At 46.6% G+C, this 27,760-nt stretch overlaps 1 protein-coding gene across 1 annotated transcript in view; it reads left to right on the forward strand.

Moving 5' to 3' along the window:
- Window positions 1-27,760, forward strand: part of LOC112215232 (low-density lipoprotein receptor-related protein 1-like) — a 253,940-nt gene that overhangs the window by 143,764 nt on the left and 82,416 nt on the right. Inside the window, exons 24-37 of the mRNA XM_042299627.1 lie at window positions 40-285; window positions 828-1,025; window positions 7,490-7,694; window positions 11,478-11,642; window positions 11,768-12,012; window positions 23,144-23,275; window positions 23,533-23,760; window positions 23,962-24,136; window positions 24,344-24,438; window positions 25,161-25,313; window positions 25,704-25,850; window positions 26,978-27,103; window positions 27,323-27,454; window positions 27,619-27,753. Of these exons, the coding sequence (XP_042155561.1) occupies window positions 40-285; window positions 828-1,025; window positions 7,490-7,694; window positions 11,478-11,642; window positions 11,768-12,012; window positions 23,144-23,275; window positions 23,533-23,760; window positions 23,962-24,136; window positions 24,344-24,438; window positions 25,161-25,313; window positions 25,704-25,850; window positions 26,978-27,103; window positions 27,323-27,454; window positions 27,619-27,753 (2,382 nt within the window). The remainder of the gene's footprint in view (window positions 1-39; window positions 286-827; window positions 1,026-7,489; window positions 7,695-11,477; window positions 11,643-11,767; window positions 12,013-23,143; window positions 23,276-23,532; window positions 23,761-23,961; window positions 24,137-24,343; window positions 24,439-25,160; window positions 25,314-25,703; window positions 25,851-26,977; window positions 27,104-27,322; window positions 27,455-27,618; window positions 27,754-27,760) is intronic.

The following is a 27,760-nucleotide window of genomic DNA, read 5'->3' on the forward strand; positions in this document are numbered from 1 at the left end:
CCCCCTCTCTCTCGCTCTCTACTTCTCTACCCTCCACAGACCTGTGCTCCATAGACAACGGCGGCTGCAGCCACAACTGCTCCATCATCCCTGGGGAAGGCTTCATGTGTTCCTGCCCCCTGGGCATGGAGCTGGGTGCCGACAACAAGACCTGCAACATCATGAACCTCTGTGCCAAGCACCTCAAGTGCAGCCAGAAGTGTGAGCAGGAGAAGAGCAGTGTCAAGTGTTCTTGCTACGAGGGCTGGGAGCTGGAGACAGATATGGAGAGCTGCAAGAGCACTGGTGAGAAGGGGAGAGGAGGAAGAATGGGAGAGGAGGAAGAATGGGAGAGGAGGAAGAATGGGAGAGGAGGGAGAATGGGAGAGGAGGAAGAATAGTAGAAGAGGAAGAATGGGAGAGGAGGGATAATGGGAGAGGAGGAAGAATGGGAGAGGAGGAAGAATGGTAGAAGAGGAGGAATGGGAGAGGAGGAAGACTGGTAAAAGAGGAAGAATGAGAGAGGAGGAAGAATGGTAGAAGAGGAAGAATGAGAGAGGAGGAAGAATGGTAGAAGAGGAAGAGAAGGGGAGAGGGGAGGAGGGAAACAGGGGAGGGAAACAGGGGAGTCAGGTAGTGGAGAAATAGAAAAGAGATGGTTTGGGACACATCAGATGGAGAAAATAATGATTGAATGTGTGGTGTAGAGAAGTCCTTCTAAATATTGCTCTTTGGCTAAACTACAGTATTACTCAGTAGTACTACCCGGTCTCTCAGTGGTTATGATTGGGCCCTGAGTGTTTCCTGTCTCACTATACATCCTGACCTAGAAGAACTTCTCCCCTCAGATCCTTTCAAGCCGTTCATCATCTTCTCCAACCGCCATGAGATCCGTCGTATTGACCTCCACAAGGGAGAGTTCAGCGTGTTGGTGCCTAACCTGAGGAACACCATCGCTCTGGACTTCCACCTCAGCCAGAATACCCTCTACTGGACTGACGTGGTGGAGGACAAGATCTATCGCGGGAAACTGTCCGACAATGGAGGTGAGGCAGTCTCCATTTTATCCAGCTTTTAACACTCACATAGCAGTCAATACAAACTGACATCCATGACAATACAACACATTAATGGAGAGAGAAAAAAATGAAGAAATGTCCTGCGTTCTTAATGATCTAATAAGAAGATAACTACTGTGACTTATTATTAAAGAAATTAAAAGAATAATGGTAGAAGATTGTTCTGGCTGTGTCAAAAGCTCTATCTTCTGTTTTAGGAGGGAGGTGAGGGTTGGGAGGAGGTGAGGTTTAGGTGGAGATGAGGGTTGGGAGGAGGTGAGGTTTAGGTGGAGATGAGGGTTGGGAGGAGGTGAGGTTTAGGTGGAGATGAGGGTTGGGAGGAGGTGAGGGTTGGGAGGAGGTGAGGTTTAGGTGGAGATGAGGGTTGGGAGGAGGTGAGGGTTGGGAGGAGGTGAGGTTTAGGTGGAGATGAGGGTTGGGAGGAGGTGAGGGTTGGGAGGAGGTGAGGTTTAGGTGGAGATGAGGGTTGGGAGGAGGTGAGGGTTGGGAGGAGGTGAGGGTTGGGAGGGAGGTGAGGATTATGAGGAAGTGATGGTTAAGATGGAGATAAGGGTTATGAGGGAGGTGAGGGTTCAGAAGAGGTGAGGGTTAGGAGGGAAGTGAGGGTTAGGAAGAGTTTAGGGTTAGGAGGGAGGTGAGGGTTAGGAGGGAGTTGAGGGTTAGGAGGGAGGTGAGGGTTAGGAGGGAGGTGAGGGTTGGGAGGGAGGTGAGGGTTAGGAAGGAGGTGGGGGTTAGGAAGAGGTGAGGGTTAGGAGGGAGTTGAGGGTTAGGAAGAGATGAGTGTTAAGGAGATGAGGGTTAGGAAGAGGTGAGGTGAGGGTTAGGAGGGAGGTGAGGGTTAGGAAGAAGTGAGGGTTAGGAAGAAGTGAGGGTTAGGAAGAGGTGAGGGTTAGGAGAGGTGAGAGTTAAGAGGGAAGTGAGGGTTAGGAGGGAGGTGAGGGTTAGGGGGAAGGAGAGGGTTAGGAAGAGGTGAGGTTTAAGAAGATTTGAGGGTTAGGAGGGAGGTGAGGGTTAGGAGTGAGGTTTAGGTTAGGAGGAGTTGAGGGTTAGGAGGGAAGTGATGGTTTAAGCATCTCTTTATATTTTGGGTGATTCTGTGTCTTTTCTAGTGTATGTTTTTTTATTATATTATGCTGCAGCCAATTTCCCCTTTCTGGGACAATAACACTCTATGACTACTTTATGACATATCACAAAGAGACAAGGTTAGTGGCAGAAGATATTCTGGAAAACTGGCCAAAGCTCTACTTGTCTGCCTGGTTTTGCATCAGCCAACATAGAACATAGAACAACAACATTGATGTATATGCTGATTCGGTGAGCATCGGTGATGTTGTACCCACGGCTACTATTAAAACCTTCCCCAACCAGAAACCGTGGATTGATGGCAGCGTTCGAGCAAAACTGAAAGCGTAAACCACTACTTTTAATCAGGGCAAGGTGACTTGAAACATGACCGAATACAAACAGTGTAGCTATTCCCTCCGCAAGGCAATCAAACAAGCTAAGCTTCAGTATAGAGACAAAGTAGAGTTGCAATTCAACGGCTTAGACACAAGAGGTATGTGGCAGGGTCTACAGTTAATCACGGACTACAAAAACAAACAGCCCCGTCACGAACCCCGATGCCTTGCTCCCAGAGAAACTAAACAACTTCTTTGCTCGCTTTGAGGACAATACAGTGCCACCGACACGGTCCGCTACCAAAACCTGCGGGTTCTCCTTCACCGCAGCCAGTGAGTAAAACATTTAAACGTGTTAAACCTTGCGAGGCTGCCGGCCCAGACGGCATCCCTAGCCGCGTCCTCAGAGCATGTGCAGACCAGCTGGCTGGTGTGTTTACATATTCAATCAATCCCTGTCCCAGTCTGATGTTCCCACATGCTTCAAGAGGGCCACCATTGTTCCTGTTCCTAAGAAAGCTAAGGTAACTGAGCTAATCGACTATCGCCCCGTAGCACTCACTTCCGTCATCATGAAGTGCTTTTAGAGACTAGTCAAGGATCATATCACCTCCACCTTACCTGACACCCTAGACCCACTCCAATTTGCTTACCGCCCCAATAGGTCCACAGACGACGCAATCGCAATCCCACTGCACACTGCCCTAACCCATCTGGACAAGAGGAATACCTACAGTATGTAAGAATGCTGTTCATTGACTACACCTCAGCATTTAACACCATAGTACCCTCTAAACTCGTCATTAAGCTTGAGACCCTGGGTCTCGACCCCGCCCTGTGCAACTGGATCCTGGACTTCCTGATGAGACACCCCCAGGTGGTGAGGGTAGGAAACAACATCTCCACTCCGCTGATCCTCAACACTGGGGCCCCATAAGGGTGCGTTCTCAGCCCTGTCCTGTTCTCCCTGTTCACCCATGACTGCGTGGCCATGCACGCCTCCAACTCAATCATTAAGTTTGCAGACGACACTACAGTGGTAGGCTTGATTACCAACAACAACAACACGGCCTACAAGGAGGAGGTGAGGGCCCTCGGGGTGTGGTGTCAGGAAAATAACCTCACACTCAACGTCAACAAACAAAGGAGATGATCGTGGACTTCAGGAAACAGCAGAGGGATCACCCCCCTATCCACATCGACAGGACAATAGTGGAGAAGGTGGAAAGTTGTAAGTTCCTCAATGTACACATCACGGACAAACTGAATTGGTCCACCCACACAGACAGCGTGGTGAAGAAGGCGCAATAGCTCCTCTTCAACCTCAGGAGGCTGAAGAAATTTGGCTTGTCATCAAAAACACTCACAAACTTTTACAGATGCACAATCGAGAGCATCCTGTCGGGCTGTATCACCACCTGATACGGCAATTGCTCCGCCCACAACCGTAATGCTCTCCAGAGGGTAATGAAGTCTGCACAACGTATCACCGGGGGAAACTACCTGCCCTCCAGGACACCTACACCACCCAATGTCACAGGAAGGCCATAAAGATCATCAAGGATAACAACCACCCGAGCCACTTCCTGTTCACCCCGCTATCATCCAGAAAGCGAGGTCAGTACAGGTGCGTCAAAAAGGCCATCAGACTGTTAAACAGTCATCACTAACATTGAGTGGCTGCTGCCAACATACTGACTCAAATCTCTAGGATGTAATAGATGTATCACTAGTCACTTTAATCAATGCCACTTTATATTATGTTTCCATACCCTACATTACTCATCGCATATGTACAGTATATACTGTACTCTATACCATCTACTGCATCTTGCCCCTGCCGTTTGGCCATCGATCATCCATATATTTATATGTGCATATTCTTATTAATTTCTTCACAATTGTGTGTAAAAGCTAGTTGTTGTGAAATTGTTAGATAACTTGTTAGATATTACTGCATGGTCGGAACTAGAAGCATTTCACTACACTCGCAGTAACATCTGCAAACCATGTGTCTGTAACTTTCATTTGATTTGAACTGGCTTCAAAATTAGAAAGCATCTGGAGTAGAAAGGACAATGTTTTTATTATTTAATTTAATTTAATTATCCTCTTAGGACAAGAAAATAGGTTATGCAAAATGTGTACTTTTTCTTAGTGAATGTACTTTTCCCGAACTTTGTCTCATTTGTCTCACCGTCCGTTGCGTGACTGCAGCCAGCCTTGGCCAGAGCTACACACGCGCACCACACACACACACACGCACGCACACACACACACACACACACACACACACACACACACACACACACACACACACACACACACACACACACACACACACACACACACACACACACACACACACACACACACACACACACAAACAGGCACACAGACACACACTGTGGGGTAGCTAGGGGACACTACACTACACACCCTGTTCCCACCCCTCCTAAAAACAACCCTCCTACTAGACATTGCGTCCAAGCCATACATCAGTCCATGCTGCTTCTGACTGAAGACGATTCAGCAATTCAGCAGCTTCTAAACTGTGGTCAAACATGGTCACTGTGTACTGCCAACAACAAACAAAAGAGCCAACTGTGGATCCCGCAGTATAACAACAACCAAGCTGTGAGAGGCCCTCTCCCTCTAATGCTCTAATGACTGTTGGAAGGCCATGTGAAGGACTCCACAGTATCATCAGCTCTACACAATTACTGCTTAGCTTTCATTGAGGTCCCAGGCTTTTCTGGGAACAGAGAGGGATAGCTGCACAAGTGCACATGGGGAGATGGAGGTGTGTGTGTGTGTGCGCGCGCGCGCGCGTGCGTGTGTGTGTGTTTGTGTTTAACTATTATTGATGGGACCAGAAGTCGGTTAAGGTTAGAATTAATGTTAGGGTTAGTTTTAGGGTTAAGGTTAGGGAAAATAGGATTCCTAATGGGACTGAATTGTGTGACCCCACAAGGTTAGTTGTACAAGACTGTGTGTGTGTGCCCATGTGTGTGTGCACCTGTGCATGTATGCATATCTCTGTGTGTGTTACCTCTGCAGTGTGGCCCCTCATCCCAGCCAACCTCCCACTAGAAGTCCCCAACTAGAAACCTCCCACTAGAAGTCCCCAACTAGAAGTCCCCAACTAGAAACCTCCCGCTAGAAGTCCCCAACTAGAAACTCTCCACTAGAAGTCCCCAACTAGAAACCTTCCACTAGAAGTCCCCAACTAGAAACTCTCCACTAGAAGTCCCCAACTAGAAGTCCCCAACTAGAAACCTTCCACTATAAGTCCCCAACTAGAAACCTTCCACTATAAGTCCCCAACTAGAAACTCTCCACTAGAAGTCCCCAACTAGAAACTCTCCACTAGATGTCCCCAACTAGAAACCTTCCACTATAAGTCCCCAACTAGAAACTATCCACTAGATGTCTCCAACTAGAAACTATCCACTAGATGTCCCCAACTAGAAACTATCCACTAGATGTCCCCAACTAGAAACTATCCACTAGATGTCCCCAACTAGAAACTCTCCACTAGAAGTCCCCAACTAGAAACTCTCCACTAGATGTCCCCAACTAGAAACCTTCCACTATAAGTCCCCAACTAGAAACTATCCACTAGATGTCTCCAACTAGAAACTATCCACTAGATGTCCCCAACTAGAAACTATCCACTAGATGTCCCCAACTAGAAACTATCCACTAGATGTCCCCAACTAGAAACTATCCACTAGAAGTTCCCACTAGTCAGTGAAGAACAAATTCTTATTTTCAATGACGGCCTAGGAACAGTGGGTTAACTGCCTTGTTCAGAGGCAGAACAACAGATTTTTTGTAACTTTTTGTAGCTCGGGGATTCGATCTTGCAACCTTTCGGGTACTAGTCCAATGCTGTAACGACTAGGCTACCTGCCGCCCACTAGAATGACCCCCACTAGAAACCCTCCACTAACCCCCCACTAGAAGCCCTCCACTAGGAACCCCACACTAGAAACTCTTCACTAGAAGCCCTCCACTAGAAACACCCCACTAGAAACTAGAAACACCCCACTAGAAACTAGAAACCCCACACTAGAAACTAGAAACCCCACACTAGAAACTAGAAACCCTCCACTAGAAACACCCCACTAGAAACTCTCCACTAGAAACTCTCCACTAGAAACCCCCCACTAGAAGACCTCCACTAGGAACCCCACACTAGAAACCCCCACTAGAAACCCAACACTAGAAACTAGAAACCCCACACTAGAAACCCTCCACTAGAAACTCTCCACTAGAAACCCAACACTAGAAACTAGAAACCCCACACTAGAAACCCTCCACTAGAAACCTCCACTAGAAACCTCCCACTAGAAACCTCCCACTAGAAACTCTCCACTAGAAACTCTCCACTAGAAACCCTCCACTAGAAACCTCCCACTAGAAACCTCCCACTAGAAACCTCCCACTAGAAACTCTCCACTAGAAACCCTCCACTAGAAACTCTCCACTAGAAACCTCCCACTAGAAACCCTCCACTAGAAACCCTCCACTAGAAACCCTCCACTAGAAACCCTCAACTCGAAACCCCCCACTAGAAATCCTACACTGACAGACCAACTGACTGACTCAGATTCCACAGAGAAGGAATTCTAAACAATCCTCTCAGTTTGTCAGCGGTTTGCTGCAGTTAAACATGTGAGCTGCAGGATGGAGTTAGTCTCTAGCTGCTGTCTTTTGACATGAGCTAGACAGACATATTGTATTACTTCAGCAGATATTTCCCAATTGCATAAAGCTCTAATACAGCTTGGTTCACTGGGTACCATTTCTGTCATGTCCATTATGAAGAGCTATCTAATCATGTTATTTTCTTCAAATTTCATCAAATCGTTTTTTTTCTTCTGTGTATTGAGGTAAATGATTGGAGTGTCAAACAAATCTACAATTTCCCATGCAAGGCACTAACCCAGCCATCTTCTATCTCCCATTTCTCATACCCTACCCCTCTCTCCTCCCCTCCATCCCCCCTCCTACCCCCTCCAGCTCTGACCAGTTTCGAGGTGGTGATCCAGTATGGCCTGGCCACTCCAGAAGGGCTGGCTGTGGACTGGATAGCAGGGAACATCTACTGGGTGGAGAGTAACCTAGATCAGATAGAGGTAGCCAAGCTGGACGGAACCATGAGGACCACCCTCCTGGCTGGTGAGGTGGAGCACCCACGGGCTATCGCCCTCGACCCCAGAGATGGGTGAGGAAACAAAACTATAGATTACAAAACAGTAAAGCGTAGATTAATATAGAACAGTAAAGTGTAGATTACTGTAGAACAGTAAAGTGTCGATTAGTATAGAACAGTAGTGTACATTACTGTAGAACAGTAAAGTGTAGATTAGTATAGAACAGTAAAGTGTAGATTAATATAGAACAGTAAAGTGTAGATTAGTATAGAACAGTAAAGTGTAGATTAGTATAGAACAGTAAAGTGTAGATTACTGTAGAACAGTAAAGTGTAGATTACTGTAGAACAGTAAAGTGTAGATTAGTATAGAACAGTAAAGTGTAGATTACTGTAGAACAGTAAAGTGTAGATTAGTATAGAACAGTAAAGTGTAGATTACTGTAGAACAGTAAAGTGTAGATTAGTATAGAACAGTAAAGTGTAGATTAGTATAGAACAGTAAAGCGTAGATTACTGTAGAACAGTAACGTGTAGATTACTGTAGAACAGTAAAGTGTAGATTAGTATAGAACAGTAAAGCGTAGATTACTGTAGAACAGTAAAGCGTAGATTACTGTAGAACAGTAACACGTAGATTACTGTAGAACAGTAAAGTGTAGATTACTGTAGAACAGTAAAGCGTAGATTACTATAGAACAGTAAAGCGTAGATTACTGTAGAACAGTAACGTGTAGATTACTGTAGAACAGTAAAGTGTAGATTAGTATAGAACAGTAAAGCGTAGATTACTGTAGAACAGTAAAGCGTAGATTACTGTAGAACAGTAACACGTAGATTACTGTAGAACAGTAAAGTGTAGATTTTGACCACAGTCAAAAAAAGAAAAAAAAAGACATGATATCAATAAAAAGATACAACAAGCTGAAACGAGCCACGTACGATTCACCACATGGCAGCTTCTTCTTGTCATTGGTGCTAGCTATCTATACCCGAGGGCCATCACACTGGACCCATGCGATGGGTAGATAACATGGAACCATAGAATAGTACCATATTTTATGTAACCTTTATTTAACTAGGCAAGTCAGTTAAGAACACATTCTTATTTACAATGGTGGCCTAGGAACAGTGGGTTAACTGCCTGTTCAGGGGCAGAACGACAGATGTTTTACAGCTCGCAACCTTTTAGTTACTGTCCCAACGCTCGAACCACTAGGCTACCTGCCACTGCACAGTTCCATGGTATCTGTTCTATGGTTCTATAGTATCTGTTCAATGGTTCTATGGTATATGTTCTATGGTTCTATGGTATTGGTTCTACAGTTTCTGTTCTATGGTATCTGTTCTATAGTTCTATAGTATCTGTTCTATGATATCAAATCAAAATCAAATTTATTTATATAGCCCTTCGTACATCATCTCAAAATGCTGTACAGAAACCCAGCCTAAAACCCCAAACAGCAAGCAATGCAGGTGTAGAAGCACGGTGGCTAGGAAAAACTCCCTAGGAAGGCCAAAACCTAGGAAGAAACCTAGAGAGGAACCAGGCTATGTAGGGTGGCCAGTCCTCAACTGGCTGTGCCTCGTGGAGATTATAACAGAACATGGCCAAGATGTTCAAATGTTCATAAATGACCAGCATGGTCCAATAATAATAAGGCAGAACAGTTGAAACTGGAGCAGCAGCACAGCCAAGTGGACTGGGGACAGCAAGGAGTCATCATGTCAGGTAGTCCTGAGGCATGGTCCTAGGGCTCAGGTCCTCCGAGAGAGAGAAAGAAAGAGAGAATTAGAGAGAGCACACTTAAATTCACACAGGACACCGAATAGGACAGGAGAAGTACTCCAGAAGTACTGTTCTATGGTTCCATGGTATCTGTTCTGTGGTATATGTTCTATGTTTCTATAGTATATGTTATATGGTCCTACTTTTGGGCTCCAGAGTGGTGCAGTGGTCTAAGGCACCGCATTTCAGTGCATGAGGTGTCATTACAGACTCTGGTTTGAGTCCAGGCTGAATCACAACCAGTGATTGGGAGTCCTATAGGGCGCTGCACAATTGGCCCAGCATTGTCCCGGTTAGGGTTTGGCCAGGGTAGGCTGTCATTGTAAATAAGAATTTGGTCTTAACTGACTTGCCTAGTTAAATTAAGGTTATGTTAAAAAAAGAACAGATACCATGGAACCATGGAGTGGCAGGTAGCCAGTAACAGAAGGGTTGCTAGATCAAATCTGCCCCTGAACAAGGCAGTTAAACCACTGTTCCTAGGCTGTCATTGTAAATGACAATTTGTTCTGAGATATAATAGATATCATGGAACCATAGAACCAAAGAGCCATAATGTGATTGCAGAGTAGTACCTCTTCACAGTCTCATACTGTATGTATGACATACAATATCAGTCAAAATTCTACATTGTAGAATAATAGTGAAGACATAAACTATTAAATAGCACATATGGAATCATGTAGTAACCAAAACAGTTTTAAACAAATCAAAATATATGTTATATTTGAGATTTTTCAAATAGCCACCCTTTTCCTTGATGACAGCTTTGCAAACTCTTGGCATTCCCTCAACCAGCTTCACCTGGAATGCATTTCCCACCTTCTTGAAGGAGTCCCCTCATATGCTGGGCACTTGTTGGCTGCTTTTCTTTCACTCTGCGATCCGACTCATCCCAAACCATCTCAATTGGGTTGAGGTCGGGGATTGTGGAGGCCAGGTTATCTGATGCAGCACTCCATCACTCTCCTTCTTGGTAAAATAGTCCTTACACAGCCTGGAGGTGTGGTGGGTCATTGTCCTGTTGAAAAACCAATGATAGTCCCACTAAGCCCAAACCAGCAAAGCACCCCCACACCATAACACCTCCTCCTCCAAGCTTTACGGTGGGAAATACACATGCAGAGATCATCCGTTCACACACACCGCGTCTCACAAAAACACGGCGGTTGGAATCAATAATCTCCAATTTGGACTCCAGACCAAAGGTCACATTTCCATCGGTCTAATGTCCATTGCTCATGTTTCTTGGCCCAAGTATGTCTCTTCTTCTTATTGGTGTCCTTCAGTAGTGGTTTCTTTTCAGCAATTCGACCACGAAGGCTTGATTCACAATACTTGATTCTTCTCTGAACAGTTGATGTTGAGATGTGTCTGTTACTTAAACTCTGTGAAGCATTTATTTGGGCTGCAATTTCTGAGGCTGATAATGAACTTATCCTCTGCAGCAGAGGTAACTCTGGGTCTTCCATTCCTGTGGTGGTCCTCATGAGAGCCAGTTTCATCATAGCGCTTGATGTTTTTTTGCAACTGCACTTGAAGAAACTTTCAAAGTTCTTGAAATGTTCTGTATTGACTGACCTTCATGTTTTAAAGTGATGATGGACTGTCGTTTCTCTTTGCTTATTTGACATGTTTTTGCCCAAATATGGACTTGGTCTTTTACCAAATAGGGCTGTCTTCTGTATTCCCCCTTGCTTGTCACAACACAACTGATTGGCTCACGCCTGTTAATTGAAATGCATTTCAGGTGACTACCTCATGAAGCTGGTTGAGAGAATGCCAAAAGTGTGCAAAGCTGTCATCAAGGCAAAGGGTGGCTATTTGAAGAATCTCAAATATAACATATATTTTGATTTGTTTAACACTTTTTTGCTTACTACATGATTCCATATGTGTTATTTCATAGATTTGAGGTCTTCACTATTATTCTACAATGTAGAAAATAGTACAAATAAAGAAAAACGCTTGAATGAGTAGGTGTTCTAAAACTTTGGACCGGTATTGTAATGCTGCTGAATATTCCTGAATGTGTGTTTCTCTTTCTGTTCTTTGTCTGTGTCTAGTATTCTGTTCTGGACGGACTGGGATGCCAGCTTGCCCAGGATAGAGGCAGCATCTATGAGTGGTGAGGCCAGGAGGACTATCCACAGAGAGACTGGCAGCGGTGGCTGGCCAAACGGACTGACTGTAGACTACATGGAGAGACGCATTGTATGGATCGATGCCAGGTACTGTTCCCCTCCTTACTATGCGCACCCACGCACACACACACACACACACACACACACACACACACACACACACACACACAACCTCACCCACTCACCTCCTCTCAAAAATGTTTTCTCCCCAGGTCTGATGCCATTTACTCTGCTCTGTATGACGGCTCTGGTCTGATCGAGGTGCTGAGGGGTCATGAGTACCTGTCTCATCCTTTTGCTGTCACTATGTACGGAGGAGAGGTGTACTGGACAGACTGGAGGACCAACACCCTGGCCAAGGCCAACAAGTGGACCGGCAACAACGTAACCGTGGTCCAACGCACCAACACACAACCCTTCGACCTGCAGGTGTATCATCCCTCCAGACAGCCCGAGGGTAGGTCACACGGACGGACGGATGCTTACATAAATACATACAGTGCCTTCAGAAATTATTCATACCCCTTGACTTATTCCACATTTTGTTGTTACAGCCTGAATTCAGAATGTTCTCATCCATCTACACACAATACCCCATAATGAGTGTGAAAACATGTTTTTAGACATTTTTGCAAATTTAAGAAAATACAGAAATATCTAATTTACATAAGTACTCACACTCCTGAGCCCATATTTTGTAGAAGAACCTTGTGTAGCGATTACAGCTGTGAGTCGTTATGGGTAAGTCTCTTAAGAGCTTTCCACACCTGGATTATGCAACATTTGTCCATTATAATTTTCAAAATTCTTCAAGCTCTGTTAAATTGATAGTTGATCAGACGCAACCCATCCCGTTAGCGGGATCATTTTCATCAACAACTGCTGAATTGTAGAGCGCCACATATTTTTTTTTTACTACAAATATTTATATTCATGAATTCACAAGTGCAATATAGCAAAAAAACAGCTTATCTTTTTGTTAATCCCATGTCGTGTCAGATTTTGAAAATACGCTTTACAGCGAAAGCAATCCAAGTGTTTGTGTAAGTTTATCGATCACTAGACAAAACATTATGAACACCTAGCATCAAAGTAGCTTGGTCACGAAAATCAGAAAAGCAATCAAATGAATCGCTTACCTTTGATGATCTTCGGATGTTTTCACTCACGAGACAGTTACACAATACATGCTCCTTTTGTTCCATAAAGATTATTTTTATATCCAAAATGTTTGTTTGGTGCGTTATGTTCAGAAATCCACAGGCTCGAGCGGTCATGACAACGCAGACGAAAATTCCAAATAGTATCAGTAATGTCCACAGAAACATGTCAAATGTTTTTTTATAATCAATCCTCAGGTTGTTTTTAAAATATATAATCAATAATATATCAACCGGCACTGTCTCTTTTTCAGTAGGAGAGGGAGAGACAATGGCTGCCCCACTCTGTTGTGCAAGCAAAACTCATGGGAACACCCAGCTATCCACTGACGCGATGTTATCTTTCTCACTCATTTTTCAAAATAAATGCCTGAAACTATGTCTAAAGACTGACACCTTGAGGAAGCGATAGGTAAAGGAATCTGGTTGTTATCCCTTTAAATGGAGCAAAGGCAGGCTATGGAACATGAAGATCAGTCAGTCAGGAAAGCTAAGGCCAGCTTCTTCAGGCAGAAGTTTGCATCCTGTAGCTCCAACTCCAAAAAGTTCTGGGACACTGTGAAGTCCATGGAGAACAAGAGCACCTCCTCCCAGCTGCCCACTGCACTGAGGCTAGGTAACACGGTCACCACCGATAAACCCATGATTATCGAAAACTTCAACAAGCATTTCTCCGATTGTTCTGACTGCTCTTAAACGCTAGTAAAACCAAATGCATGCTTTTCAACCGTTCGCTGCCTGCATCCGCACGCCTGACCAGCATCACCACCCTGGATGGTTCCGACCTTGAATATGTGGATATCTATAAGTACCTAGGTGTCTGGCTAGACTGTAAACTCTCCTTCCAGACTCATAAAAAACATCTCCAATCGAAAATCAAATCAAGAGTCGGCTTTCTATTCCGCAACAAAGCCTCCTTCACTCACACCGCCAAACTTACCCTACTAAAACTGACTATCCTACCGATCCTCGACTTCGGCGATGTCATCTACAAAATTGCTTCAAACACTCTACTCAGCAAACTGGATGCAGTTTATCACAGTGCCATCCGTTTTGTCACAAAAGCACCTTATACCACCCACCACTGCGACTTGTATGCTCTAGTCGGCTGGCCCTCGCTACATATTCGTCGCCAGACCCACTGGCTCCAGGTCATCTACAAGTCCATGCTAGGTAAAGCTCCGCCTTATCTCAGTTCACTGGTCACGATGGCAACACCCATCCGTAGCACGCGCTCCAGCAGGTGTATCTCACTGATCATCCCTAAAGCCAACACCTCATTTGGCCGCCTTTCGATCCAGTTCTCTGCTGCCTGTGACTGGAACGAATCGCTGAAGTTGGAGACTTTTATCTCCCTCACCAACTTCAAACATCTGCTATCTGAGCAGCTAACCGATCGCAGCAGCTGTACATAGTCTATCGGTAAATAGCCCACCCATTTTTACCTATCTCATCCCCATACTGTTTTTATTTATTTACTTTTCTGCTATTTTGCACACCAATATCTCTACCTGTACATGACCATCTGATCATTTATAACTCCAGTGTTAATCTGCAAAATTGTAATTATTCGCCTACCTCCTTATGCCTTTTGCACACAATGTATATAGACTCCCCTTTTTTTCTACTGTGTTATTGACTTGTTAATTGTTTACTCCATGTGTAACTCTGTGTTGTCTGTTCACACTGCTATGCTTTATCTTGGCCAGGTCGCAGTTGCAAATGAGAACTTTTTTTTTAAAGATTTCAAAATAGAAGCTACTTCCTGGTTTGATTTTTCCTCAGGTTTTTGCCTGCAATGTCAGTTATGTTATACTCACAGATAATATTTTGACAGTTTTGGAAACTTTAGAGTGTTTTCTATCCTAATCTGTCAATCTATCCTATTCTATCCTAATCTGCATATTCTAGCATATGGGCCTGAGATATAGGGGGTTTACTTTGGGAACGTTATTTTTCCAAACATAAAAATAGTGCCCTCTAGCTGAAAGAGGTTAAGAGCTTTCCGCACCTGGATTGTGCAACATTTGTCCATTATAATTTTCCAAATTCTTCAAGCTCTGTTAAATTGATTGTTGAGCATAAGTCACAAGTTGCATGGACTCCCTCATCTCTGTACCCCACACATACAATGATCTGTAAGGTCCCTCAGATGAGCAGTGAATTTCAAATGCAGATGAAACCACAAAGACCATGGAGGTTTTCCAATGCCTTGCAAAGAAGGGCACCTATTGTTAGATTGTTAACTTGAGCATGGTCAAATTATTACTTACACTTTGCACTGTAAATATCTAGCTCAGTTGCCACTCAGTGATTTCACCATGAGGCCAATGGTGAATTTAAAACAGTTACAGAGTTTAATGACTGTGAGGAAACTGAGGATGGATAAACAACTTTATAGTTACTCCACAATACTAACCTAATTGACAGAGAAAAAGAAGGAAGCCTGTAAAGAATACAAATATTCCAAAACATGCATCCCGTTTGCAACAAGGCACTAAAGTAATACTGCAAATCATTTGGCAAAACAATTCACTTTTTGTACTGAATACAAGGTATTATGTTTCGGCAAATCCAATACAACACATTACTGAGTACCATTCTACATATTTTCAAGCATAGTGGTGGCTGCATCATGTTATGGGTATGCTTGTCATCGGCAAGGACTAGGGAGTTTTTTAGGATAAAAAAACCCGAATCAACCCTGGAGTTGCTTAGCAAGAAGACAGTGAATTTTCCCTAGTGGCCGAGTTACAGTTTTGACTTAAATCTATTTGAAACTCTAAGGCAAGATCTGAAAATGTTTGTCTAGCGTTTTGTTTAGGAACATTTTCCTCCTGAACTCATTTGACTTGCCATAGCAAACAAGTTAAATACTTATTGACTATTCCTTTGTAAAAATGTGTGAAAACATAATTTCACTTTGACATTATGGGGTATTGTGTGTAGGCAAGTGGCAAAACATCTCAATTTAATACATTTTAAATTCAGACTGTTATGTAACAAAATGTAAGAAAAGTCAAGGGATGTGAATACATTATGAAGACACTCTAGACACGCATGCATGCAGGCCGACACACACAAGCAACCTCACACTTCACAGCTGCCTCTTACTGCTAACTGGACTGTGACACACACTTTGGTGCAGTGTTGGAGGAAAGGGCAGGACTGCAGAGTGGTGCACTACACTCAACTCCCCTCAGACAGCTGACCTTTCACTGTTGTCCCATGTGTTGTGTTACCTCCATGATCCTGTGATTCACACACACTGTGGATAATAAAGCCCAGACACTGTGGATAATAAAGCCCACACACTGTGGATAATAAAGCCCACACTGTGGATAATAAAGCCCACACACTGTGGATAATAAAGCCCAAACTGTGGATAATAAAGCCCAGACACTGTGGATAATAAAGCCCACACACTGTGGATAATAAAGCCCACACTGTGGATAATAAAGCCCACACACTGTGGATAATAAAGCCCACACTGTGGATAATAAAGCCCACACACTGTGGATAATAAAGCCCACACTGTGGATAATAAATCCCAGACACTGTGGATAATAAATCCCACACACTGTGGATAATAAAGCCCACACTGTGGATAATAAATCCCAGACACTGTGGATAATAAAGCCCACACACTGTGGATAATAAAGCCCAGACACTGTGGATAATAAAGCCCACACTGTGGATAATAAAGCCCAAACTGTGGATAATAAATCCCAGACACTGTGGATAATAAAGCCCACACTGTGGATAATAAATCCCAGACACTGTGGATAATAAAGCCCACACACTGTGGATAATAAAGCCCACACACTGTGGATAATAAAGGCCACACACTGTGGATAATAAAGCCCACACTGTGGATAATAAAGCCCAAACTGTGGATAATAAATCCCAGACACTGTGGATAATAAAGCCCACACTGTGGATAATAAATCCCAGACACTGTGGATAATAAAGCCCACACACTGTGGATAATAAAGCCCACACACTGTGGATAATAAAGGCCACACACTGTGGATAATAAAGCCCAGACACTGTGGATAATAAAGCCCACACACTGTGGATAATAAAGCCCAGACACTGTGGATAATAAAGCCCACACACTGTGGATAGTAAAGCCCACACTGTGGATAATAAAGGCCACACACTGCAGTATTTGACCTTTTAGACTCAATAGTAGAATACACACGGGGCAATTTCGAAATGTGGTTGTGCATCAGCAGTTTTTCTCTTGTTATGTCAGTCACAGATAGTCAATTAGTCCAAGTCAGCTAACATTATTGAGATTGCTAAGTTAGTTTAGCGACCAGATTTCTAAACTTGTTATCATGGTTGAATTACCGGCCGGGGTGCCCCCATGTATCATATGCTGTCAATGGGTGGGTGTAGCTGGTGCATGGAAGTCAGGCGCTGGAGAGCAGAGATGAGTGGACAAAGCACTTTACTCAGGCAATTATTAAAACAGGACGCAACCGCGTCACAAAAAAAACAAATGCCCAAAGAACACAGGAACAAAACAAAACCCGGCGTACACCAGCCGGAAGCGTACCAACCTGACAATAAACAATTTCACACACAGACATGGGGGGAACAGAGGGTTAAATACAAGTCAAGTAATGAGGGAATGTAAACCAGGTGTGTGGGAAAACAAGACAAAACAAATGGAAAATGAAAGGTGGATCGGCGATGGCTAGAAGACCGGTGACTTCGACCACCGAACACTGCCCGAAAAAGGAGAGGAACCGACTTTGGAGGAAGTCGTGACAGCACCCCCCCTTGACGCGTGCCTCCAGCAGCGCGCCGACGCCGGCCTCGGGGACGACCCGGAGGGTGAGGTGCAGGGCGATCCGGACGGAGACGGTGGAACTCACGCAGCATAGCAGGGTCCAACACGTCCTCCACCGGAACCCAGCATCTCTCCTCCGGACCGTACCCCTCTCAATCCACGAGGTACTGAAGGCCCCTCGCCCGATGCCTCGACTCCAGTATGGAGCGAACGGAATACGCCGGGGCCCCCTCAATGTCCAGAGGTGGCGGAGGATCCTCCCGCACCTCAGACTCCTGGAGCGGGCCAGCCACCACCGGCCTGAGGAGAGACACATGGAACGAGGGGTTAATACGGTAATCGGGGGGAAGCTATAACTTGTAACTAACCTCGTTCAGTCTCCTCAGGACTTTAAATGGCCCCACAAACCACGGCCCCAGCTTCCGGCAGGGCAGGCAGAGGTGCAGGTTTCGGGTCGAGAGCCAGACCTGGTCCTCGATCTGACTCTGATGCCAAGGCGCCAGAACCTACTGGTACCCCAGTATGCACTGGAATGGGGAGAGATTAATGGAGGAGTGACGAGCGAGTTCTGGGCCATCTCTGCCCAGGGCACGTCCTGGTAATAAGACCTCAGAAACCTATCCACATCCTGGTTCACTCTCCACCTACCTGTTACTCTCGGGGTGAAAGCCCGAGGTAAGGCTGATCGAGACCCCCAGACATTCCATGAACGCCCTCCAGACCCTCGAAGTCAACTAGGGACCCCGATCAGACACTATATCCTCCGGCACCCCGTACTGCCGGAAGACAAGGCGTCCGCAGTCTGTAGGGCCGTAGGGAGACCGGGCAGAGGAAGGAGACGGCAGGACTTAGAAAATCGGTCCACATCGACCAGAATCGTGGTGTTACCCTGTGAGGGAGGAAGATCGGTAAGGAAATCGACCGGCAGGTGCAACCAAGGCCGTTGTGGAACGGGTAAGGGGTGTAGCTTACCTCTGGGCAGGTGCCTAGGAGCCTTACACTGGGCACACACCGAGCAGGAGGAAACATAAACCCTCACTTCCTTAGCCAAAGTGGGCCACCAGTACTTCCCCCCTTCCGACCGATGCCTGGATGACCAGAGGAGGGTGAGGTGTGGGCCCAATAGGCGCCCAGCGGGACACTGGAGGGGAGTGGGCTCTGCACGTAGCGCCTGCTCAATGTCCACGTCCGGCTCCCACACTACCGGCACCACCAGGAGGCCGGGAGTATGGGGGTGGGATCCATGGGCCGCTCCTCTGTGTCATACAGTCGGGACAGTGCGTCTGCCTTCACGTTCTGGGAACCTGGTCTGTAAGAGAGGGTGGAAACAAAACGGGGGAAAACATGGCCCACCTTGCCTGGAGAGGGTTCAGTCTCCTCGCTGCCCGAATGTACTCCAGATTGCGGTGGTCAGTCCAGATGAGAAAAGGGTGTTTAGCCCCCTCAAGCCAATGTCTCCACGCCTTCAAAGCTTTCACGACAGCCAACAGCTCCCCCACGTCATAGTTTTGCTCCGCTGGGCTGAGCTTTCTCGAGAAGAATGCACAGGGTCGGACCTTTGGTGGCGTACCTGAGCGCTGAGAGAGCACGGATCGTATCCCAGCCTCGGACGCGTCCACCTCCACTATGAACACCAGAGAAGGATCGGGATGGGCCAGCACCGGAGCCGAGGTAAACAGAGCCCTCAGGTGACCAAAAGCCCTGTCCGCCTCAGCCGACCACTGCAAACGTACCGTGGTACCCTAGGAAGGAGACGGACTGTTGGACAAACAGGCATTTCTCAGCCTTGATGTACAGGTCATGCTCCAACAGTTGACCAAGCACCCTGCACACCAGGGACAAATGCTCAGTGAATGTAGCGAAGTATATCAGAATGTCATCCATATACACCACTACACCCTGCCCGTGCAGGTCCCTAAAAATCGCGTCTGCACAGGCTTCGAAGACTGATGGCGCATTCATCAACCCGTACGGCGTGACGAGGTACTCATAATGCCCTGAGGTAGTACTGAACGCCGTCTTCCACTCGTCCCCCTCCCGGATACACACCAGGTTGTAAGCGCTCCTGAGATCTAGTTTGGTAAAGAAGCGCGCCCTGTGCATTGACTCAATCGCTGTGGCTACGAGGGGTAGCGGGTAACTGTACCTCACAGTGATCTGGTTTAGGCCTCAATAGTCAATACACGGGCGCAGACCTCCCTCCTTCTTCTTCACAAAAAATAAACTTGAGGAGGCGGGTGAAGTGGAGGACAGAATGTACCCCTGACGCAGGGATTTGGAGACATATGTTTCCATAGCCGCCTTCAGTCTTCGCCTGTGACAGGGGATACACGTGACTCCTGGGAAGTGCGGCGTCTACCAGGAGATTTATCACACAATCCCCCCGTCGATGTGTAGTAATTGAGTCGACTTCTTTTTAGAGTTGGCGAGAGCCAAATCAGCATATTCGGCGTGAATGCACACGGTGGAGACCTGGTCTGGACTTTCCACCGTAGTAGCACCAACAGAAACCTCTAAACACCTCCCTGAGCACTCCCGCGACCAACCTGTGAGAGCCATGAAACCGTGGGGTCATGACAGGCTAACCAGGGTAGGCCTAGCACCACGGGAAACACAGGAGAGTCAATGAGGACGAGACTGATTCTCTCCTTGTGACCCCACTGCGTCACCATGCCCAGAGGAGCAGTGCCCTCCCTAATCAACCCTGACCCTAATGTCAACTGTCTAAGGCATGAACTGGGAAGGGCATAGCCACTGGAACAATGGGGATTCCTAAACTATGGACGAATGATCTGTCTATAAAATTCCCAGCCGCGCCTGAATCGCCGAGTGCCTTATGCTGGGAATGTGGGGAAAAGTCAGCAAACGTAATATACAAAAATGTGTGTGCAACAGCGGGCTCTGGGTGAGAATGGTGCCGGCTCACCTGGGGTGACGCCAGAGTGCCCTGCCTGCTGCCTCGACCCCCAGAGGAACCAACCCGGCACCGACCAGCAGTGTGACCTCTGCGGCCACAGATGGTGCATGAGACGGAACCTCCTCCTGTCTCCCTGAGCGCAGCACCTCCTAGCTCCATGGGCATCGGAGCTGTGGTGCTGGGGGATGGAACCGACAGACCCCGTTCTGAACGTCCGCGGGTAACCAGAAGGTTATCCAGCCGAATGGACAGGTCCACCAGCTGGTCGAAGGTGAGGGTGGTGTCCCTGCAGGCCAACTCCCGATGGACGTCCTCGCACAAACTGCAGCGATAGTGGTCGATCAGGGCCCTGTCGTTCCATCCCGCGCCGATGGCCAGGGTGCGAAAGTCCATCGCAAACTCCTGGGCGCTCCTCGTCCCCTGCCTCAGATGGAAGAGACGGTGAAATCGTCCTGGTCCAGCGCCGCATCTCCTTCTCCCCACACGGCGTTGGCCCACTCCAGGGCTTTACCCGAGAGGCACGAGACGAGGGCAGACACCTTCTCATGGCCTGAAGGAGCCGGGTGGGCGGTTGCCAAGTAGAGATCCAGCTATAACAGGAAACCCTGGCAGCGTGCAGCCGTCCCATCGTACTCCAGGAGAAGGCTGAGACTAATCCCACTGGGACCGGGTGCATGGGGGGGCGGGGGGGTGGGGGGGGGCGAGTAATGGAGACCCTGGTTGTGCTGGTGGAGGCTCTGGAGGAACTCCCTGTCTCTCCTAGTGGTCCATGGTTTGGACGACGCAGTCCATGGCGGCGCGTGCTCCCGGACACGCTCCTCGACCACTATACCAGGGGCACCTGCTCCTGCTGACTCCATTTTGTGGGTGTGAAATTCTGTCAATGGGTGGGTGTAGCTGGTGCATGGAAGTCAGGCGCAGGAGAGCAGAGATGAGTGGACAAAGCACTTTACTCAGGCAATTATTAAAACAGGACGCAACAAAAAAATAAATGCCCAAAGAACAAGTGAGGCAGCACAAAGTACACACAACCAAGTACAAAGTACCGGCTGCCACAAAGCACGGGAACAAAACAAAACCCGGCGTACTCCGTCTGGAAGCGCACCAACCTGACAATAAACAATTTCACACACAGACAGTTGGGGGAACAGAGGGTTAAATACAAGTCAAGTAATGAGGGAATGTGAGCAACTGAGGCCCCTCATAATGAGTTCATATTTTTGGTGGCCCCCACCCCATCTACGTTGCCCATCCCTGTATATATGGTGGCCGAGAGCATTTGGGCTTAGAAATGTTGTATTGATCTGGGCTTAGATAAGTTATGTTGATCTGGGTTAGATGGGTTATGTTGATCTGGGCTTAGATGGGTTATGTTGATCTGGGCTTAGATAGGTTATGTTGATCTGGGCTTAGATGGGTTATGTTGATCTGGGCTTAGATAGGTTATGTTGATCTGGGCTTAGATAGGTTGTGTTGATCTAGGTTAGAATGGTTATGTTGATCTGGGCTTAGATAGGTTATGTTGATCTGGGCTTAGATAGGTTATGTTGATCTGGGCTTGATAGGTTATGTTGATCTGGGCTTAGATAGGTTATGTTGATCTGGGCTTAGATAGGTTATGTTGATCTGGGCTTAGATAGGTTATGTTGATCTGGGTTAGATGGGTTATGTTGATCTGGGCTTAGATGGGTTGTGTTGATCTGGGTTTAGATAGGTTATGTTGATCTGGGCTTAGATGGGTTGTGTTGATCTTGAAGACATTCTGTGTAGACAGATAGAGACCACTTATCATGTGGTGTGACTTAATCATTATACATTGAGTTTACAAAACATTAGGAACACCTTCCTAATATTGAGTTGCACCCTCTTTTGCCCTCAATTCGTCGGGGCATGGACTCTACAAGGTGTCGAAAATATTCCACAGGGATGCTGGCCCATGTTGACTCCAATGCTTCCCACAGTTGTGTCAGGTTGGCTGGATGTCCTTTGTGTGGTGGACGTTCTTGATACACACGGGAAACTGTTGAGGGTGAAAAACCCAGCAGCGTTGCAGTTCTTGACATACTCAAACCAGTGCGCCTGGCACCTACTACCATACCCTTCAATACACTTCAATATTTTATCTCACCCATTCACCCTCTGAATGGCAAACATACACAATCCATGTCTCAATTGGCTTAATTTTTTTAACCTTTAACCTGTCTCCTTCCCTTCATCTACACTGATTAAAGTAGTGGTTATCACTAGGAGGGAGCTGATCACAGTGGTTGACACTAGGAGAGAGCTGATCACAGTGGTTATTACTAGGAGAGAGCTGATCACAGTGGTTAACACTAGGAGAGAGCTGATCACAGTGGTTAACACTAGGAGAGAGCTGATCACAGTGGTTATCACTAGGAGAGAGCTGATCACAGTGGTTATCACTAGGAGAGAGATGATCACAGTGGTTAACACTAGGAGAGAGCTGATCACAGTGGTTAACACTAGGAGAGAGCTGATCACAGTGGTTATCACTAGGAGAGAGATGATCACAGTGGTTAACACTAGGAGAGAGCTGATCACAGTGGTTAACACTAGGAGAGAGCTGATCACAGTGGTTAACACTAGGAGAGAGCTGATCACAGTGGTTAACACTAGGAGAGAGCTGATCACAGTGGTTAACACTAGGAGAGAGCTGATCACAGTGGTTGACATGTCTTCTTCCCCTCAGCTCCTAACCCTTGTGCAACCGCTGATGGGCAGAGCCCCTGTTCTCACCTGTGTCTGATCAGCTACAACCAGACTTTCTCCTGTGCCTGTCCTCACCTCATGAAGCTGCAGGCTGACCAACACACCTGCAAAGGTAGGAACACATAGCAATACACACACATAATCAGAGGGCTGAGTGATGACCAATGGGTCTGAGCTGGGTCTGAATGTGTGTGTAATTTGCTGTAATTTAGACACACAATCAGATGATTGTCTTCTTAATGAGAATAGCTCAATTTTAGACCAGCAGCTGTTGCATAGCATTTGGATATGTCGAAATACTGTCTTTGTTATGTGTTGATGGTAACTCTTCCACTGTATGCCTTGTCTCTCCATTCTCTCCCCTACAAGAGTCCCGTCAGTTCCTGCTGTATGCCCGTCAGACAGAGATCAGGGGAGTGGACATAGACAACCCCTACTATAACTACATCATCTCCTTCACGGTGCCAGACATAGACAACGTGACTGTGGTGGACTATGACGCTCTGGAGAACCGGATCTACTGGTCAGATGTTCGAACCCAGACCATCAAGAGAGCCTTCATCAACGGGACCGGAGTGGAGACTGTGGTGTCTGCTGGTAGGAAGACCACTTTATCTTGGGATCAGATTCGGGTCCTTTTCTTTCAAGGCAAGCTCAATGAAGAGCAGATGAAGTCTTCGAAAGAAAACAAACACTGCTTTGGAATCCACTGGGCAAATTTTTAGATCAAGGAATTTGTTTATTTAATGTAGTTAGTGGTTTAGTTAAAATTGCCTGTATGTGTGCTTGTTTTTTCAGACCTGCCCAATGCCCATGGTCTGGCAGTAGACTGGGTGTCTAGGAACCTGTTCTGGACCAGCTATGATGTCAATAAGAAACAGATCAACGTGGCCAGACTGGACGGATCCTTTAAGAACGCTGTCATCCAGGGCCTTGATAAACCCCACTGTCTGGTCCTGCACCCTATACTGGGGTTAGTGGGATACACACGCACGCACACACACACACGCACGCACACACACACACGCACGCACGCACGCACAATAGAGGAGTAGGAATGGAGTTTGGAATAACATAATGACAGCAAAAGAACGTTGATGTTGTCACTGTGATTTCAGTCACGTGACAGTCAAGCCAAGATTAATGTATGGTAACATGTCATGTGTGTGTCCTTCTCCAGAAAGATGTACTGGACCGATGGGGACAACATCAGTGTGGCCAACATGGATGGCAGCAACCATACGACGCTCTTCACCAATCAGAGGAGCCCTATAGGTGAGTGTTGTGTAAAACAATGCTGAGAGCATGAAATAAAGTGAGAGCCAGAGTAACAGAAAATTTGAGAGAACGAGAGAGAGAGTTGACCATGTTCAGTAGTGGTGTGTCTGTCCTTTCTGTCCCCTCCAAGCCTGTCTGTAGACTACGACAGACTGTGTGAGAGTGAAGGAGAGATTCTGACGGTGATCGTGTTGTGCTAACTGTAACCTTTCTGTCCCCTCCAGGCCTGTCTGTAGACTACGACAGACTGTATGAGAGTGAAGGAGAGAGAGATTCTGACGGTGATCGTGTTGTGCTAACTGTAACCTTTCTGTCCCCTCCAGGCCTGTCTGTAGACTACGACAGACTGTGTGAGAGTGAAGGAGAGAGAGATTCTGACGGTGATCGTGTTGTGCTAACTGTAACCTTTCTGTCCCCTCCAGGCCTGTCTGTAGACTACGACAGACTGTGTGAGAGTGAAGGAGAGAGAGATTCTGACTGTGCTCGTGTTGTGCTAACTGTAACCTTTCTGTCCCCTCCAGGCCTGTCTGTAGACTACGACAGACTGTATGAGAGTGAAGGAGAGAGAGATTCTGACTGTGATCGTGTTGTGCTAACTGTAACCTTTCTGTCCCCTCCAGGCCTGTCTGTAGACTACGACAGACTGTATGAGAGTGAAGGAGAGAGAGATTCTGACTGTGATCGTGTTGTGCTAACTGTAACCTTTCTGTCCCCACCAGGCCTGTCTGTAGACTACGACAGTGAGCAGCTGTACTGGGTCAGCTCAGAGAACGGCACCATCAGTCGCTGTAAGTTGGACGGCTCAGGCCTGGAGGTCCTGGACGGGGTCAAACCGGGCAAGCTGACCAAGGCCTCTGCTCTGGCCATCATGGGTAAGGGAGAAATAGACTGTTGTGTCCTGCTTTAGTGTTATCCGTCAACCCAATATTGTGTCTTTAAATACCTGTCTGTTGTGACTTTGAGAGATAGTGTGTGTTCAGTTCAATTTGAAAAAGCTTTATTGTCCATTGATTACATGAGAGAGAGAATTTTCTTGATGCTTGAGGCTGGTTGACACAAAACACCAGAATACCAATTCTTAATAAACTGAATGTCCATTGTGTTGTGTGTGTGTGTGTGTGTGTGTGTGTGTGTGTGTGTGTGTGTGTGTGTGTGTGTGTGTGTGTGTGTGTGCGTGCGTGTCTGTGTGTGCGTGTCTGTGTCTGTGTCTGTGTCTGTGTGTGTGTGTGTGTGTGTCTGTGTGTGTCTGTGTGTGTGTGTAGGAGACAAGCTGTGGTGGGCCGACCAGGGGACAGACCAGATAGGGACCTGTGATAAGAGTGACGGGGGGAACTGGAAGGTGCTACGTAACAACACTTCTCCCATGACGCACATGAAGATCTACAACGAGAGCATGCAGACTGATACAGGTAGGATATCACTGACCGTGTCACACTGAGCATGCAGACTTATACAGGTAGGATATCAGTGACCGTGTCACACTCAGCATGCAGACTGATACAGGTAGGATATCACTGACCGTGTCACACTGAGCATGCAGACTGATACAGGTAGGATATCACTGACCGTGTCACACTGAGCATGCAGACTGAAACAGGTAGGATATCACTGACCATGTCACACTGAGCATGCAGACTGGTACAGGTAGGATATCACTGACCGTGTCACACTGAGCATGCAGACTGAAACAGGTAGGATATCACTGACCATGTCACACTGAGCATGCAGACTGATACAGGTAGGATATCACTGACCATGTCACACTGAGCATGCAGACTGATACAGGTAGGATATCACTGACCGTGTCACACTGAGCATGCAGACTGAAACAGGTAGGATATCACTGACCGTGTCACACTGAGCATGCAGACTGGTACAGGTAGGATATCACTGACCTTGTCACTGAGCATGCAGACTGATACAGGTAGGATATCACTGACCGTGTCACACTGAGCATGCAGACTTATACAGGTAGGATATCAGTGACCGTGTCACACTCAGCATGCAGACTGATACAGGTAGGATATCACTGACCGTGTCACACTGAGCATGCAGACTGATACAGGTAGGATATCACTGACCGTGTCACACTGAGCATGCAGCCTGATACAGGTAGGATATCACTGACCGTGTCACACTGAGCATGCAGACTGATACAGGTAGGATATCACTGACCGTGTCACACTGAGCATGCAGACTGATACAGGTAGGATATCACTGACCGTGTCACACTGAGCATGCAGACTGATACAGGTAGGATATCACTGACCATGTCACACTGAGCATGCAGACTGATACAGGTAGGATATCACTGACCGTGTCACACTGAGCATGCAGACTGATACAGGTAGGATTTCACTGACCATGTCACACTTACCAACTTAACAGGTACAACTCAGATGATAATGAACGAATGACACTATGCAACTGAAAGAATAAGAAATGCTTTTCTTTTTGACTGAGAGGTTTTGAAAAGTCCTGTTTTGTTATTATTGTTTTGCTGTTCTGAACTGTCTTTTATTCTCTGTTGTCCCAGGCATCAACCTGTGTAGCAATAAGAATGGAGACTGTTCCCAGCTGTGCCTGCCCACCTCCCCGAGCACCAGAGCCTGTATGTGTACTGCAGGTTACAGCCTCCAGATGGGGCAGCAGTCCTGCGAGGGTAACAGACCAACACATGTTAAACACTTTACTCTTAAACACTTTATTCAAATCCACAAATCACATTACATTGCAAAATGATTCAAAATATTTAAAAGTTGACAGGTGCATGGACATTCATACTGTATTTCCTATATTTAGCTACACTGTTCTACACCCCAATATATACTGTATACTCTAACAATAGTGTTATTAACTGTTATGTGTTCTCTCTCTCCAGGCATGGGCTCCTTCCTGCTCTACTCTGTGCATGAGGGCATTAGAGGAATCCCCCTTGACCCATCTGATCAATCCGATGCCCTGGTGCCCGTGTCTGGCACCTCGCTGGCTGTGGGCATCGACTTCCATGCTGGTGAGTGTACTGCTACGGACCCACCAACAACAATACAAGAGTTTGGTTTGAGGAGTCATACCAACCGTTATTACACGAACTGTACACAAACTGTTATTACACTGTGCCTGCCTGAGTGATTGTTGTATCCAGTTACTTACCGTCATCACTGTGCTGCCATGTAGACAATGACACCATCTACTGGGTGGACATGGGCCTGAGCACCATCAGCAGAGCTAAGAGAGACCAGACCTGGAGAGAAGACGTGGTGACCAATGGCATTGGCAGGGTGGAGGGCATCACTGTGGACTGGATAGCAGGTCAGAG

This window comes from Oncorhynchus tshawytscha, linkage group LG16 (genome assembly GCF_018296145.1).
Source record: "Oncorhynchus tshawytscha isolate Ot180627B linkage group LG16, Otsh_v2.0, whole genome shotgun sequence".
NCBI classification, from domain to species: domain Eukaryota; kingdom Metazoa; phylum Chordata; class Actinopteri; order Salmoniformes; family Salmonidae; genus Oncorhynchus; species Oncorhynchus tshawytscha.